The sequence below is a fragment of the Aotus nancymaae genome, unplaced genomic scaffold (genome assembly GCF_030222135.1).
Source record: "Aotus nancymaae isolate 86718 unplaced genomic scaffold, 86718_ANA_hifiasm-v0.15.2.pri h1tg000011l, whole genome shotgun sequence".
Taxonomy (NCBI): Eukaryota; Metazoa; Chordata; class Mammalia; order Primates; family Aotidae; genus Aotus; species Aotus nancymaae.
In genome coordinates this window covers 77,514,325-77,532,587 of record NW_026988422.1, presented here as the reverse complement: position 1 = coordinate 77,532,587, position 18,263 = coordinate 77,514,325, and the positions used below count along the sequence as shown (strand labels likewise).

Below are 18,263 nucleotides of genomic sequence, written 5' to 3'. Positions count from 1 at the left end.
CAAAACATATATTGTTGAATTCATACATAAATAGAAGTTTTATTTTAAGTAAATAGGTAGAAATGATGAGAGCATGCTACCACAGATACCCCAAAGATGGGGGAAAACAACATCAACATAAAGTCTAAGATGCAGAAACATTTCTAAATGATACAATTATCAGAGGAAATGGTCTCCATGGTAAATATGCTGATATTCTGACTAAAGTTAGAACAGAAACTCATGATGCCACTTTCAGTAGGCTAAAAAAGTAATTAAGAAAATTGAAGACCTGGAGAGGGATTTTTTTTTCAAAGGATCATTCAGCGAATAACACGGGACTGGAAACATGATCTATAAACAAGAAAGGAGAACAAGAGACTTGCCAGTACCTGAAACTGGCGCTGAGCTAAAGAAACAAGGACAACAAATATCCTAGGAGGTAAATAACATCAGTTTTCAAAATCTGATTCTGAAAAAAGAGAAAGTGAAGACGAATTTGCCAAAAGGGAAAAAAATGTTGTGTAAGCTAATGAAAAATTTATACGTAAATATACACAAAATGCTGTGGGAAATTTCTGTTTCTAAAGGATTTTCATCAATTAGTTAAAACATCATTAATGTTCACTGTATTCGTTTTTAAGATGCTCAGTCTACAAGGCAATGTTTTAAACAGTTCAGAAAAATCTTGTAAATATTTGCAGTAACCATTTGCCTTAAGCAACTCTGTAGAGCCTGTGAGATGGTTTGAAATTTAAGCGACAGTAGGCCCAACTGAGTTTCTAAAACCGCTCAGACAAAATCATAAAGCTTGCATAGCAAAAGTAATACAAACAGGACATCCTGAACAGCAAAATTAACTATCACATTTGTGGATTTTTTCCATATAGTAGATCCCATATAATGTTCATACTTTACAATGAACTTAAAACTAATCACTGTGTACTCAAGTCTCATCTAAACTTACTGAATCTTACATGAGAAAAACCAAAGCCAGAAAAGAAAAAAAAAAAGATGAGGTTCAACTCAAACCATCTGCTCTTCCTCCTCCAAGCAACATTCTATAAATTACGTATTTTATTTGGGTTCTCAAATTCGTAAGTCCACAGCCAAATATAATTTATAATACAGTTAAGTACTATGCACAAAAAAGTACTCTGTTCAAGTGCCTAAGTAAATCTGAACATAACGGGAACATACATTTCAGAAAGCATTCATCTATGCTGCCACAGGGGGAAAAAAAGAGCAATTTCACAGAATGATTAGGAAATACCTGAGCAGATAAACAGCCCTTTCAATATCACTGAGGTCTTCATCAACTGTCAATCTTTCTATTTCTTCTGGTGTCTGTCAAGGGTAAAATACACATTATGCACCACAAACATTGGGTCAGTCTTGCCCCAAAACCTCCCAGTGAACCTCTATGAAGATAAACGAATGAGAAAGTTTCACAATTAAAGCATTAACAATGAAAACTAATCAAGGAGCTGAGGCTACCAGGCGACATCAATCACGGAGGTCTCTAACTGGGTGGTCGAGTTTGGGGAGGGGACTGTTTTTTTCTGTTTTTCTTCTTCTAGCTTCTAGATTGCAGCTTGAGAATCACATCGTGGCTTCAGAACCTTGGCTGAAATCCATTTCATACGCATGTTATAAAACGAATAAATACACATACTTTTTATCTCTAATACCTCAAGGCTATTTCTCCATCATTTTCCACCCCACGAAATGCTAAAAGGGGGATGGATGAAGACTGCAGACGAGTGGGCATGAAAAGGACAAGATCTGGAGTGGGGGAGGGAAGAAAATAAACTCTGGAGCTAGAAGAAAACCAGAGATTTGAGATATTGCGGCAGGTGGGAGTTAGACGAGCTAAAGCAGCTATTAAGCGATGTCAGGAGAAAGGGGGTCCGTAAACTAGGTTTGCCAGCGCTAAGGGCAGGAACCTCCCGGAGGAAGATGACTCTGCGGGGTGGGGGAGCCAGTGGGGGCGGGGGAACAAGCTGAAGGTTGACTCCCTCAAGGGGGTTGGGGAGCAGGGTCCCAGCTAGAGTCCTGGAGGGGCTGGGAGGAAAGGATGCGCGGTGATTCAGGATGGCGGCAAAGGATCGCGAGGGCTTTGAAGACCGGAACCAGGACGACACTGAGAAAGGGTGCTAGCTGGGAGGCGAGGGGAGGCCGGGCTGCCTCGAGGGCAAGGGGACCCGAGCTTGATCTGACTTGGTGGGCTGGGGGTGAGGGGATGGGACGCGGGTGGTGTCTCCGGGAGAGGTGGGGGGAGGAGTAGGAGCGGTGTGGACCGAGGAGTGGGCCTGGGGCCAGAACCCGGGCGTCGTCAGCGGACCAGGGGTCGGGGAGCCCATGAGAGGATCGGGGAGAAGTGGGCTGCGGCCTCGAGGGGCAGCTCCCGCGGGTGGGGGGAGCGGAAGGAAGGGGGCCCGCGACTGAGGACGCTGGGGCTGCCCCGAGGGCTGGGGCTCGGCCGTTCCTGGGGGTGGGACGGGGGGATTCGGACGCCTCAGGAGGGGCAAGGGCCGCGGGCTGGCGACCGGTCAGGGCTGGGACAGGGACCCGTCTCTTGGGCATGGGGGTCCCGACTGAGAGGACCGAGTCCGCTCTGAGGAAGGGTCCGGGAGGAGCTGGCTTAGGGCGACAGGGGCTGGAGGAGGACAGAGGGGCGGTCTGACTGAGAGGGTCCCGGCCGCCCGGAGGAGGGGAGGGTGGCAGGGTGGGGCGGAGGCCAGCGCGGGGCCGCGCGAGGCAGGCGGCCGGACGCCCTGAGGGCAGATCTTCTCCCCGGGGCGCACCTTGAGGCTCCGGCGGACCGGCCTCTCGATGATGGTGAGCTCCTGCAGGTCCTCCACGTAGCCGAACAGGCTGTTCTGACTGAAATCCATCGCGGCGGCGGGCGGCGGCGGATGCATGGACCGCCGGGCACCTTCGCCTCCAGGGCTGGAGCGGCCCCGGGATGCCGGACGCGCTCAGCCCAGCGGCCGCCCACCAGCAAGACTTTCTCCCGCTTTCGGCCACCGGAGCTGAGCGTGAGGCTGGCGGGCGGCGGGAGCACGAGCGCAACCCGGCGAGGGGGTGGGGCAAGGCGCGCGGGCGCGCTGCGGGGGCGGGGCCAGAGGCGGGTGCCCGCCACTTTGCCAGTCTCGGCCCCGCCCCCTCCCGGACGCAACTGCCGCGCAGTTACGCGGCAGCTCCGCTACCCCTTTGCGCCCGCTCCCCGCCGCTCTCCTGAACCCCCGTCCGCCCCCAACCGAGGGCGCCCCACCCCACGGCGCGTGCGCAGAACCTTTTGCCTCCCGCAGCCGGCAGAGGCGGGCTGGGGGCGGGGGCTGGGGGCGGGGAGACTGAGCCAATGAGAGCGGAAGCCGAGGAGAGGGAGCTGGCGGGACTGCGGCTGCACCTGCTGACTTAACTATCCAGTTATTCCCGGGACCGCCCACCCCAGCTGGCGGGCAGCGGACCCAGAGACCCCCCTGGCACAGCTCCAACCCTGGAGGAGGGCTGAGTGCCCCAAATAAGCAGTTAGGGCATAGGGTGCCCGGCTGACGGGGGAGGGCTAGCTTTTGGGCAAGGGCAGTATTCGGAAAAGTCCTTGTGGAGAAGAGTCACTTAAACTGAATCTTGGCGACCGATAAGGCTTTCCTAAGAGAAATAATTAGAGCAAGCCCTTCTGGGATTGAAGCCAGGGTGTGTTTGGTTGGGTTTGAGAAGTGCCGTCAAAGTAGAGTTCGGGGCTCAGGCATCCAGGGCTTGGCGAGGTGGGTGGAAGAGGAAGAGGACCTAGGTCCTCGATGGGGAAAAGCCCTGCTCTGGACAGCCACGTGGAATCCCTTGCACTTGGTTCTGTTAAGAATGGAAAGCGATGGAAGGGGAATTGGGGCGATTGTTTTGGACCTCGGGAACAAGTTATGTTGGTACCCTTCGGCTCGTCAGTCAGCAAGGCCCTTTTTTTGTTTTTATTTTCCACTCGTTCCTCCACACCCATTCTTCTTCCCGCCATATGCGTCCTCTTCTGAATTAAGGTATGTCCCAGTTCATGCACTGTATACAGCCTCAAAAGATACATGGTTTGTGTCTGTTTTTAACATACATGAATGGCGTTGTGATGAGAACTCATTCTGTTCCTTGTTTTTTCTCTGTCTTAGAAGATCTATCCATGTGACGCTATACAATGAGTTCATTAATTATGACCAATAATAGTATTTGGTTTCTGTGTCTAACATATTCTACTTACCAATTCCTCAGATAACGGACAGTGAGGTCGCCAGCAGTTCCTTGGTACACATACCACGCTGAAATGGGTGTTAGACGTGTCCCTTACAGAACATAAGAAATCGAGTCGCTGGGTCATGAGGTCCACAGAGCTTGGCTTCACTCTGTCATGTTGTCCTCCAGATGGCTTTGCATTCACGCTCACACCAATGGCACATGAAGGTAGGAAGATACCCGTTTCCCATTTTATATTATAACATTTGATATTCTCTGATGTCCTAATTTATGTCAATCTGAAATCAGTAAATTAGTATCACATTGTAATTTCGATTTGTATTTATTTTATTGGTGGTGGTAACCATTTTTCCATATACTTAAGAACCATTGGGATTGTTTTCTTTCTGTGATTATCTATTTACATCCTTTACCTATTTTTCTGCTGGATTTTATTTTTTTTATGAAGGAATTGGAGGAGTTGAGTTTCTTATATGTCCTAAATGTTAATCTTTTGTCAGCTTCAGACAAATATTGCAAATATTTCTCTCAACCTTTCATGCATCCTGTTAGCTTGGTTTTCACTATGTTACTATTGAGGAGAAATCCTTAATTTTCATTTAGCCTAATGCATCAAATTTTAGCCTTGTGGAGTGTGCTTTTTGATCCTGTTTAGAAATCTTTTCCCACCTATTAGTCGCAAAATATTCTCCTACATTTTACCCTATTTGGCTTCATACTTTTACCTATCACAGGTCTTAATCCATCTGGAGTTCACCTTGCATACAGTGTGAGCAGGAATACAGTATTATTATTAACTATTTAGTGAGCCAGTTTTCCCAGCAGCACCCACCAAACCATCCATCTTTTCCCCTCCACATGTAATGGCATCTGTGTCATATGCCAAGTTCCTAGAGACACACGTCTGTCTCTGCGCTCTTGTTGCTATTCTATTGATCTAGATCTGTTCCTATGCTAGTGCTGTGCTGATTTTATTGCAATGGCTTAATTATACATCCTAAGATCTGGTAGCGTGAATCTCCCATTCCTGGCTGTTTTGTTTTCAATTTTGCCTTTGAAGTTCAAAGCAAAATGGTCAGTAATGATGCCCACAGCTAAAATTCAGGTTTTCTAATCCTTACTTTACTGAGGAGAAGTGAAGTAGAAGGGCACAGAAATATGGTGGGATGAGGATGGAGAAGAGGCAAACACATGACGAGGTGGTTTTCCTAAGCAGATATCTTACAGGCCCCTTTTCTGTCAATTTCTGAAATTCTCTGTCTTTTGATTTGTAAACGATACGAAATATTACCTGTCAACTTTACCGTGTTCCAGCAAAGAAGTATTATCTCACATTTGGATTTTGTAACAGTATCATCTAAAACTGGAGGACGTTCTTAATGAACGATTGATTGAATATACAGATGTATCTTTAATGTTGGCCATTCCAAGGCAGGAGGTTGATGAAGGGAAAATGTTCAGTTTGATGACTGGAATCTGTAACTGCTCTAATTACCACTGTGTGGTGGAAGTAGCCTGCCCAGCCTGGCTGCCAGGAAACCTGAGTCCGAGTCTTGGGTCTGCCAGTGACATGTGGCAGAATGACTCTTGGAGCCCTGTTTTCCTTACCTGAACTGCTTTCCTGCATGTTGTCTCAACGTGCCCTCACAGCATCCCCGTGGAGTGCAGAAAAGCTGCATCACTATTCTAATTTTACAAATAATGAAATTGAAGCTCAGAGAATTTTTGTGACTTAGTCATGAACACACAGCTAAGGGAAACTAGATTTATCCACTTTGTTTATTCATTTAAAAATAGCAGATAGGCTGGGCGCAGTGTCTCACGCTTGCAATCTCAACGCTTTAGGAAGCTGAGGCAAGTGGATTGCTTGAGCTCAGGAGTTCGAGACCAGCCTGGGCAACTTAATGAAACCCCATCTCTACAAAAAATACAAAAATTAGCTGGGCATAGCAGCATACACCTGTAGTCACAGCTACTAGGGAGGCTGAAGTGGGAGGATCGCTTGAGCCCAGGGGCTCAAGACCAACCCTGGCAACACAGCCTCTCTACAAAAAATAAACAAAACAAGCTAGGTATGGTGATTGCACACCTGTAGTCACAGCTACTTGGGAAGCTGAGGCAGGAGGATCACTGGAGCCCAGGAGGTAGAGATTGCGTCACTACACTCCTGCTTGAGCAACAGAATGAGACCCTGTCAAAAAATAAAATAAAATAGCATGGTGCTAAGTAAGCACATGGACTTTGAAGCTCAGGTACTTGGGTTTGAGTCAAGCGCTGCTGCTTCCTAACTTCAGCAAAGGTATTTAACCTCTCTGTTGCTCACTTTATTCATCTCTAAGTTAGGAATAATAGTAGTACTTAGTGCAAAGTGTTGTGGAAATTAAATGAGATAATATGCATACAATGCTTAGAAACATTCTTGGCACAAGTGTCTGTTGTTACTATTATTATTGCCACCAGACCAGTGTCCTTCTGAACCCAGGTTCAGAATAGAGTCAAGAAGTTGTGCTGAATCAATTGATTACAATGGGAGGCAAAATAATGTTTCCCCAAAGATGTCCAGATTCTAATCCCCTGAACATATGGGCGTGTTACCTTACATGGCCTAAAGAATTTTGATGTGACTAATTTAAGGATATTGAAGTAGGAAGATTATTCTGGTTTACCTTTGTGGGCTTACTGTAATCACAGGGACCTTATATGTGAAAAAGGGAAGCAGAAGTTCAGTGTCTGAGTGATGCCATGCAAGGATGCGACCTGCTACTTTTTTTTTTTTTTTTGAGATAGGATCTCACTGCACCCTTGACCTTCCAGGTTCAAGTGATCTTCCTGCCTCAGCCTCCTGAGTAACGAGAACTACAGCTGTGTGCCAGCTAATTTTTTTTTTTTTTTTTTTTTTTTTGTAGAAATTAGATCTTACCATGTTTCCCAGGCTGGTCTGGAACTCCTGGACTCAAGGCCCACCTTGGCCTCCCAAAGTGCTGGGATTACAGGCATGAGCCACCAAGCTTGGCTGACTGCTGGTTTTCAATATGAAATGGGGCCGTAAGCCAGCACCCTATAGAATTTGGAAAAAAAAAAAAAACTTGAAAATTCTCCTCAGGAATGCAGCTCTACTGATACCTTGATTTTAGCCCAGTGAAAACTATTTCAGACTTCCATAACTGTAAGATAATAAATTTATGTTGTTTTAAGCTGCTAGGTTTTAGTTACAGCAGACATAGGAAACTAACACAATGATCTGTGTGAGAAAAACACTTAAACTTGGTTTCTACCTCAGATCATACACACAAAAAAAACAATTTTAGGTGAATAAAATACTGAAGTATGAAAGGCAAATCTTTCAAACTTTTGGAAGAAAATATAGGAGAATGATTTTATGACATCTGAATAGGGAAATTTTTCTTAAAAGCATAAGCCATAAAATAAAACATTGATAAATCTAACTACTTTAAGTCCAGCCTGGGTGACAAAGTCAAGCCCTATCTCAAAAAAAGAAAAAAATCTAACTACTTTAAAATTAAGAACTTGTATTTATCAAAAAAATACACCACAAAGACCCTGACAAGATAAACCATAAACTGGGAAAACATATTTACAACCAATTAATCATAGATGAATTATTGTCCAGAATCAAGAACCTCAAAAAAAAAATCAGAAGACAACTAAATAGAAAATGGACAGAATATATAAACCATCATTTTACAGAAAAGCAATCACCAATATGAAAAGGAGCTCAATCTCAGTAGTCCTTAATTAAGAATAATTAACATGATCTTAATAATAATTAAGCTCAACCTTCTCTAATAAAAGTGGAAAGGCAAATTTACATACCCATCACACAGGCAAAATTTTTAACATCTGATCACATCAAATGTTTTGCAAATGTCAAGAGGCAGACTTACATACTGCTCGTGGAAGTGTAAACTGGTGCAACCACTTTGGAAAATAATTTGGCATTAACTCGTAAAACACCAGAGAAACTCTCGCACATTTGCACAAAGAACTATGCATAAAAAGGTTCATAGCAGTACACATTGCAATAGCAAAGACCTGGAAAGAACTCAAACATTTACAGACATTTAAATACTTAAACTAATTGCATTATACTCAATCAATGGAAAACTGTCAGTGAAAATATACAACTACGTAATTCAGTGAGGACAAATCTCACAAACATGTTGAACAACAAATGCAAATTGCTGAAGTTTATCTACATATGACACCATTTACACAATATTCTAAAACAATAATATATAATATTTATATGTGGTTAAAATGACCAAAAAAAGAAGAGGAATGGTAGACACAAATTGCAACCTATGGTTTAGCTCTAGGGCTAAGATGTGATCAGGGAGGGACACACAGAGGGCACAGGTAATGTGTTATTTTTTGAATTGGTGATACATGAGTGTTTATTTTATTGCTATGCTTAAAATATCCATATGTATTACATATAATTTTTATGCATGAAATAATATTTTATATTTTTAGATCAGGGCAATTATATGTTTTCCAGTTATACTTTAGCCACTTCATTTATCCATTCATTCATTCAAAAATATTTCAAGGATTATTGCTATATTATAGGCATTGTTCTAGGTGTAGGCCTTACTATCAGGTAGCACACATCCTAGTGAGAACAATGAAAATCAATCTAATCCAATAAGCATACAATCAAATATATCATTACAAACTAGGATAATTGCTATGGAAAAAATACAGGTAGTTAGACTGATAGAGGAGCATCTCCCCACCTACTTTTGTGTAAATAAGAAATAAACCTTCTTTGTGTTAAGCCACTGAGAGATCGTGCTTTCTGTTTCTGCAGCATTGACTATCCTCACTAATAAAGATAGCAGGCTATAGAATGACAACAGGGACCAGTTGGGAAATGATTGCAGCTTGGACTAGAGTCATTACTATAGAGATGGAGAGATGTGAACAGATTCAAGACAAGTTTTAGAGGTAACTGGGATGATTTAGATGGGCAGTGGGGGTGGTGCATGGAAGTCAGGGAGGCCAAGGCAGTAAAGATGACTTCCAAGTTTTTGGCTTGTGGAGCTGGATAGATGAAGACATCACCCACCCAGTGTTCATTCTGTCCTTTCATTAATGTCTGAGTAGATGGCATTTGCTGACAACTGCCCAGAGCTCCGTCTGCAGCTCCAAGTGGACGTCACAAAGTCTGCCTCCCAAGTCAGCAGCTGTTCTCTGCAGTTCTCTTCAGCTTGGATCTTAAGTGAACTAGGCCAGGCTCCCAGTGGGCCATACCCGTTGGAATCTACCCAGCACCTGACACGATGTTTAGCACATAGTAAGAGCCCTGTTAATGTTTATTGAGAAAGTGAGAAGAGAAAGAGGGAGGAGGCAGGGAACAATAAACTGGAATATTAGGAGGCCGTCTACCACCATGGTCCGAGCCACCATTATTTCTCACCTGGATCAAGGGTGCTCTGCTTCTGCTTTTCCTCTTCTAAAGTTCATAGCCAACGTGAACCGATTAACACAAAAGTCAGACCTAGTCACCACAAGCTTGAAACCAGGGTTTCTTAACCTTGACACCACAGACACTGTGGGCCTGGTAATTGCTGGAGAGGGGAGGAAAATGCTGTCCTGTGCATTGAAAGATATCCTCTACCTACTTAGTGTCATACCTCTCCTCACCTTCTTCCCCACAGGAAGATGATGAAAAATGTTTCTTGAAATTGCCAAATGTGCCTTGGAGACAAAATTTCTTCTTCCCTCTTCCCATCCCAAACCCTGCAATTTTCTCATCTCATGCAGTGAATGTCCTTCCACGTGCCCTCACACCTCTGATCTCATGTCCTTCCATTTCTCCCGCACCCACTCTGCTTCCTTCATGCACACTGGCTGCTTTGCTATTCTTCCAACACTCCAGGTATGATCTGGATCAGAGCCATTGAGCCTGCTATTCCTTCTGCCTGGAATGCTTTTCCCTTGAATTTTCAAATAACATTCCATCATCTCCTTTAGGGTTTTGCTCAAATGTCATCTTCTCGATGAGGCCAACTTGAGATGCCTTTCAATGAAATTAAAATCTCACTGTATTAGTTTTCTAGGGCTGCCATAACAAAATATCACTTATTGGGTGGCTTAAGCAACAGAAATGTATTTTCTCATAGTTCTGAAAGCTGGAAGTCCCAGATGAAGGCATCTGCAGGATGGCTTGCCTCCTGTGGCTGCCTTCTTGCCAGGGCCTCACACAACCTTTACTCTGTGTGCAGACTTCCCTGGTTTTGTGTCCAAATTTCTTATGAAGACACAGTCCTATTGGATTAGGGCCCATTTTAACTTAATTACCTCTCTAAAGGCTCTATCTCCAAATATAGTCACAGTCTGAGGTACTAAGGGTTAGAGCCTCAACATACGAATTTTGAGAGGAACACAATTCAGCCCATGACACCCACCATCACCACCAGCAATGATCACTCTACCATTCTGAATATTTTACTCATTCACCTTGTCTATGGTCTTTTTCTCCTCTAATAGGAGGCAGCCCTCCTCCTGAGGGGTTGAGCCCCAGAGATGCTGAGCCAGGTGAGAGCATTCCAGTGCAAGGAAGTTAATCCCCAAAAAGCTAACTCTGACCAATGGGAGGTGGCAGGAAGCCTGACAGGCCTCCTTCCCATGGGCACTTCCCAGGACTGGATGGGGATGTGTGACAGGGAATCACATTATGTTCCATAATGGCAGGGATTTTTGGCCATTTTATTCACTACTGCATTCCCAGTACCTAGAATCATGCCTGGCGCATAGCAGATGCTTGTGAACTATTTGTGACAGTAATGAATAGACATAGCTCCTCCACTTAACTTCTCTGAGCCTCAGCTCCCTCTGTCAAATAAGGGAATTAGGCTAGATAATACAGAACAAGAATTCTGTTTTATTTAAATCTGAGTGCCAGCATAGCTGGGTTACCTAGAGAACAGTCTGCAGTGAAGCTTATTAGGTGTTAATGCTTCCTTGGGGGAGTACAATCCCAGGGCAACTGGAGTGAGGGAGAGTGCAGTGAGGTGAGGCAGGAAGGGAAGGAAATAGAGGGCACCATGCTGCCCACCAGGCCTCAGTTTACCAGTAGGCACAGCCAGATGCCCAGCCACACAGGATGTCTCCAGGCAGGAGGCCTGTCCATGGGAAGGAGGCCTGTCAGGCTTCCTGCCACCTCCCGTTGGTCAGAGTTGGCTTCTTGGGGATTAACTCCCTTGCACTGGAATGCTCTCACCTGGCTCAGCAGCCTCTGGGGCTCAACCCCTCAGGAGGAGGACTGCCTCCAGCCAGGAAGTGGATGGAGGAGCCTGAAGGGGTTGGCCTCAGGCTCCGGGGACCTGAGGAAGGAGGGTCATGAAGACCGCAGCCCTGATCCCTGCAGACTGGGCAAATGGCTCAGAGCCTAGGAGACAAGGGAAACCCAGAGACCCTGAGATGCCCAGGATGTGTCCAAGACAGGTGAGATGGGGGAAAGGAGTCAGTGAGGGGAACAGCTGGAGCATCTGGAACAGAGGCTGTGATAAAGCTGGTCAGAAGCACAGGTGGGCTCCAGCAGTTGAGGAGAGAGCTCAGATGAGTGCAGTATTGCAGGTGGGCACTTGGGTAGGTGCCCTGGACCCAAGGAGCTGGGTTGGTTTGTTTGAAGTCCTGACAGAGGATCCATGTCCCCGGCAGCCTGGTCTGATGAAGCTGCTCTAGCAGGGACCTTGGAGAGGAAGCCCAGCTTCATTCCCTGCCAGGTGTAACTCCAAGTGTCTGCAGCCACGGAAGAGGCTCTGATCTCAAGTGGCAGCCAGAGCTGCTTCATTAGCAACAGGCTGTGAATGCCCAGCTCCCCCCAACCACCTCCCCATCAGCTGCCTCAGCCGCTCATCTGCTCGTCACTTTGCAAACTCTTCCTAAACTCCAGCCGCCCCCTCAGCTGTCTCTGGAGGGAGAGAGGGCGTTCGCTGCCACCACTCCCCTTCTCCGGGAAGGGGTGTTTTTTTCTCATGTGTAGGCTTTGTGTGTTGGGCTGTGCCTCGACTCGAGGGCAGATTCCTCCCTCCAAAGGTGATGATACGCGCCAGGAGCAGATTGCACATTTATCTCCTGGGAGGCAGTGGGCGAGGGAAACAGAAAGCGCTGTGTGAGCATGGGGAGGGGGTGCCTGCAGAACCGTCATGGGGTGATGGGCCCGGAGTGCAGGGAGTGTGTGTGACTGTCACTGCTGGCTGCCTGCAGAGGCAGCAGGAGACTGATTATAGGGCTGGGTCCTATGGCCCTGGATGTGGGTGCAAGAAACTGCATTTGCACTTGCCTGTCAAGGTGGGGGTGATGGTTGCCTTGGTGACTAGGCTGGGAAGTGGGTTGGCCTTGCCAACAAATGCTGGAAGGAAAATATAATAAGCACCGTTTAGGGATTTTCTCTTTTCTTTTTCTTGATTGGAGCATCAGTTCAATAGAGCCTTGTCATCATAAATGAAGGACAACTTTCTGTGGTTGGACCCACCATATCCTGTTCTGGTTCTGAAAACCTCACTCCACCTGCTCTAAGCCCTGAGCTGCCATAGAAGGCCAGGGTCCTAATCCTAACTAGTTAGCCCTGGAACCTGGGGCAAGTGGCTCTGAGCTCTAAGCTCTGAGCTGCCATAGAAGGCCAGGGTCCTAATCCTAACTAGTTAGCCCTGGAACCTGGGGCAAGTGGCTTCCGCTCTCCAGTCCTCACTTGGACCAGGCACCCTCCAAGATCTCTTTGAGTTCTGATTCCTGGGCCTCACCCCAGACATTGTGATTAGTAGGTCCACAGCTGGAGTTAGGAATCTGCATTTTAGCCATTCCACCCGCTGCACCTCCCAGATACACTGGACCTGCGTTTCAGAGTCACTGTAATCTACCATTAAAAGTGCTGGCTTTGGGATCTGACAGGACAATCTATCTGTAGCCCATCTGAGCCTCAGTTTCCTCATCTGTCTAGTGGAGGAAAAATGACTGCCAACCATGCAGTTACCATGAGAATCAGATGAGATGCGGCCACAAGCATAGCACAGGGCCTGGCACCTTAGGGGCAGGGGAGTCTAATAAATGTTAGGCTTTCAGCTGCTGCTGCTGCTTTTTTTTTTTTTTTTTTTGAGATAGAGTTTCACTCTTGTCACCCAGGCTGGAGTGCAATGGTGCTATCTCCACTAACTGCAACCTCTGTCTCCCGGATGCAAGCGATTCTGCTGCCTCAGCCTCCCAGGTAGCTGGGATTACAGGCATACACTACCACACCCGGCTAATTTTGTGTTTTTAGTAGAGATGGGGTTTCACCATGCTGGTCAGGCTGGTCTCGAACTCCTGACCTCAAGTGATCCTCCTGCCTCCGCCTCCCAAAGTGCTGGGAACGCAGGCGTGAGCTACTGCACTCGGCCTCAGCTTATTATTCTATCTAAACCTATAGTGTCTCTCCTACCCTCTCCCCTTCCCAGCAGCCCCTTGCCATCTGCTCACTCTTCTCCAGGCAAATCCCACATCCAGGAAAATGGTTTTGCAGTAAGCAAGAATCATCAGGCTAGAACTTAGGCAGAGGAGAAGGAAGCAATGCTCACAGCTGGGGCCCTCACACCCAAGTTCCAGCTCCATTTAATCTGTTGCCATGACAATCACAGTTTCACCAACCTCTGTAGGGTAAAATGACTTCCTCCAACATCCAAATGCTGTGGATGTCTATGGTCATTTTACCAAGGCACAAGGAGATGGGAGGGATACACACCTAACTCCTCTCAACCCCATCATCATTTCAGTTCTCATTTCAAGATATACCGAGGGCTTCTGGAGGACCAGGACTTGACTGAATTTTGCTTCAAAGTCCCAGCGCCTAACGCAGTGCCTGGCATACAGTGGGCAGATGACAAATGCTGGTTGAATGAATAAATGCAGTGTAAATCTGATTCTCTTAATCAACAATGCACTTCATTTAGAAGAGAGAGGAAATGGAATTAGGATTCCAGGCATCTGTTACTTGATCTCTTCCCCACTTACCTTCTTTGAGAAAATTGCATTTCATCCCCTGTAAATGGCATTCATTCTCCTTGGCATTAATATGAGATCCCCCTAGGAAAGCCCCGGGCATGCAGATACAACCCACCAGACTCAAATTTTTCAAGTACTGTTTCTTCAGCATATTCATTCATACAAGCCCTTCCAAACCTTGGTGGTTATTGATACATCAAATTCTGCATGCAACAAGAGTTAATCTTTCCTTTGCAGGGACCTGCTTCCCCCAACCATGAATTATTCATGCCTCATCAGTTTCCATCCCCTTCTCTCTAGCAAAAAATGGAGTTGATGAAACTCAAATCTACTCAGAATTGCAGCTGATTAACCAATCTTGTATAAGAAAAGATTAGGCCAGCCACGATAGCTCACACCTGTAATCCCAGCACTTTGGGAGGCCGAGGTAGGCGGATCACTTGAGGTCAGAAGTTCAAGACCAGCCTGGCCAACATGGTGAAACCCCGTCTCCACTAAAAATACAAAAATTCGCTGAATGTGTTGGTGGGCGCCTGTAATCCCAGCTACTGGGGAGGTTGAGGCACAAGAATGGCTTGAACCCGGGAGGCGGAGGTTGCAGTGAGCTGAGATCACACCACCACTTTCTAGCCTAGGTGATAGAGTGAAACTGTGTCTAAAAAAAAAAAGAAGAAAAGAAAAGAAGATTAAAACTCTTGGCTCAGGAGTTTTTTTCAAAAAAATTATCTGAGGGATTAATGTATCTGTGTTGTCTACCGTTAGTAGATTGAGCTTTGGTTAATGAGGCCTGTGCTTAAGAAGTAACATTTGCTTATTCATTACCGAAGTATTTGTTGAGTACTTCCTATGGCTGGGCAGGGCCAGCCTCATAGGTAGATGACCTGGGCAGTTGTACAGGGTCCAGAGCTCAGAGGGGCCCTGAGCTTGGTTTCCTGCTGTGGCCATCTTGAAATTCTCAACAATTTTATCTTTGAACTTGTGTTTTGCAAGTGAAGTCCGATGGGACGCTGGAGCATATCTGTGAGCAGAGGAGGGAAGTACAAGGTGTGTCCACCTTTCCTTACCCAGAGTGTCCATGATGCCCCATGAACTTAGAGTTCTGAGGACCCACAGGCATGGGAGTTCAGAGAGGTTCAAAGTGACCAAGGTAAGTGTGTTCCGCTCAGAGCTCTTAATTTCTATTCAAACTAGGAGCCTTGCTTCAAACACAGAAAAAAGAAAATGTTATTCTAACCAACACCATGGCAAGATGCCCCTTACTGGTACTGCTTCCCTGCATTGGCCAACCACACCCACCAAAGATGATGCTTAGAAGGGAAGGGGAGAGAAGGAGCTCAGAGCTCCTCTTCCTTTCAGTCCTCCCTAGTCCCTGCAAGAGGAACGAAAAGAGAGCTGATGAAACATGCACGTGTCAAGAAGTGAAAGGAAAATAGATGAGCTTGTTTTCGGTAGCACTTCCACTGTCTGGTAAGAATAAAATAAAATACATAGGCACATGCAAACTACAAAGTTCCATGGTTCCATAAACAAGTTAAATGCACTCATGTTTGCATTTAAAAATGGCATTGCGTAACATAAAGTTGAATGCTGAAATTCATGTTTAAAAGTTTTAAATTTTTCTTTACTAACAACATTAAATAATAAATAAAATATACATAATAAGTTGAGAGAGAGAGACCAGGGAAGAAAGGAAAATGCTTTCTATTTTAGTATCTCTAATGATATTTTTTCTGCTTTTTGAGAAAGGAACCTTACATTTTTATTTTGCACTGGGCCCCACAAATTATGTAGCCAACCCTGGGGTCACAAGATGGGAACACAGTGCCTGTCTCCAAAAAGCTCATTTCTTCTTCCTTTCATTATTCTGGAAAATGTCCCAGCCCTTGCAGAGCAAGCAAATAAACAGTTTTAAAGGAAGTAAGAAGGCATAAATAACTGACTTTTATAGAGTTGATGAGGACTAAATGAGTTAGTACAAGTCAAATGTTGAGGACAGTATTTGCAGCATAGAAAGTATTATCTTAAGGATGTCTTGGTCCATCTGTGTTGCTATAAAGGAATACCTGAGGCTGGGAGATTTATAAAGGAAAGAGGTCTATTTGGCTCACAGTTCTGCATGCTGTACAAGAAGCATGGCACATAAATCTGCTTTTGGTGAGGGCCTCAGGCTGCTCCCACTTATGACAGAAGGCAAAGGGGAGCTCATGTGTGCAGGGATCACATGAGAGGAAGCAAGAGAGAGAGGGAAGATGCCAGGCTCTTTTGAATGACCAGCTTTGACAGGAACTAATACAGTAAGAACTCATTACCACATGCATGGCACCAAGCCATTCGAGAGTGATCCATCCCCATGACCAAATACCTCCCATTAGGACCCACCTCCAACATTGTGGATCAAATTTCAACATGAGTTTTGTAGGGGACAAACAGCCAAACTATGGCAAAGGGTTTGCTAATATTATTACTTATTCCAAGGAAGAGAAAACTTCTCTCATCCATTGGTTTCTGAGGATGGGGTTCTGGGTTTCTTAGGCCAGCACAATATTTTGTTTTGGAATTTGAATTTCAAAACTATGAATGGGAACAGTCCTGCCCAGTTGCCTCTGAACTGCTGGTTGGGGCATAACCTGGCCATGCCACCCACTTGTTACTTCTCTAAGCATTTTATCCCAGCTTTATTCATCAGTTTCTTCAACAAGCAAAGTGGAAGGAAGGCTGTTTTTAGTTCCTGTCCAGCATTCTCTGCTCTATTGCATAAAGGAAATGACCCCTTTATTCAAACCCAAGGCAAACCCTGTTTCAATCTAGCAAAAATATTTCTAAAGCTTTGCTCTATTCAGTTAGCACCATGCTTGGAACTAAGAGAGAACAAAAGGGATGTAAATGAGGTGCAGCCCTTGCCCAGATGAGCTTATGATCTAAGACAAGAAACAAGATAGACAAACTGTTAAGGGCATCTGCATATAATGCAAATATATGTGGTTTAAAACCAAAACTGGAGAGAGAGATCCAAGATGGCTGATCACTAGCAGCTCAGGATTGTAGCTCCCAATGAAATTGCAGAGAACCAGAGGACGCCACACTTTCAGACGAATTTTTGTTGCTCACAGATCAGGAGATTCCCAGCGGAGGAGCCCCACGGATCGCCAGCACATCTCTTGTGGCCGGTGCGGCAGTTTTGCTGGCGCCTTGGTGCGGCAGTTCTTGGTGCAGAGTGAGCGGGACTGGGTCCCCTTTTGGCCAATTCCCAGGCAGAAAAGCAACATCAATCTTAATGCCGCTGTTTTGGCCGGCGCAGTGGATTGCTCAGATTTTGGTGCTGGGAATCAACAAGTTGGACATCCACTCAGAAACCTAATTTGAAAGTCAGAAATTACAAAGATGACAGGTGGATAAATTTACAACGATGGGAAGAAACCAGCATAAAAAGACTGAGAATACCCAAAATCAGAATGCCTCTCCCTCTGCAGGGGATCACAGTTCCTCATCAGCAACAGAACAAGCCCTTATGGAGAACGAGTGCGTTCCATTAACAGAAGTAGGCTTCAGAAGGTGGATGATAAGAAACTTCTGTGAATTAAAAGAACTTATTCTAACCCAATGCAAAGAAACTAAGAACTTTGAAAAAAGGTTTGATGAAATGCTAACAAGAATAGACAATTGGAGAGGAATATAGGTGAATTAATGGAGCTGAAAAACACAACACGAGAACTTCGTGAAGAATGCACAAGTTTTAACAGTCGAATTGATCAAGCAGAAGAAAGGATATCAGAGGTAGAAGACCAACTTAATGAAATAAAATGAGAAGTCAAGATTAGAGAAAAAAGGATAAAAAAGAATGAGCAAAGTCTCCAAGAAATATGGGACTATGTGAAAAGACCTAATCTATGTTTGATAGATGTACCTGAATGTGATGAAGAGAATGAATCCAAGTTGGAAAATACTCTTCAGGAGATTATTCAGGAATGCTTTCCCAACCTAGTAAGACAGGACAATATTCAACTCCAGGTAATACAGAGAACACCACAAAGATATTCCTC

General features: G+C 45.3%; 1 protein-coding gene across 10 annotated transcripts in view; it reads right to left on the bottom strand.

The window, feature by feature from the left end:
* Positions 1–3,045, bottom strand: part of PPP4R4 (protein phosphatase 4 regulatory subunit 4) — a 114,200-nt gene extending 111,155 nt beyond the window's left edge. For 6 of the 10 annotated variants that reach the window (XR_010342105.1, XR_010342106.1, XR_010342104.1 and 3 more), the window contains exons 1-2: positions 2,787–2,914; positions 1,253–1,326 (exon numbers count right to left, since the gene is read on the bottom strand). Coding sequence is in view for 5 of the 10 variants with exons in the window: in XM_064375188.1 (XP_064231258.1) it covers positions 1,253–1,326; positions 2,787–2,903 (191 nt within the window). In the remaining 5 variants the exon portion in view is untranslated. Of the gene's footprint in view, positions 1–1,252; positions 1,327–2,786 lie in introns of all 10 variants that reach the window. The other 4 variants (XM_012458272.3, XM_012458269.3, XM_021666533.2 and 1 more) reach the window with 1 other exon arrangement.
* Between the last annotated feature and the right edge of the window lie 15,218 nt (positions 3,046–18,263).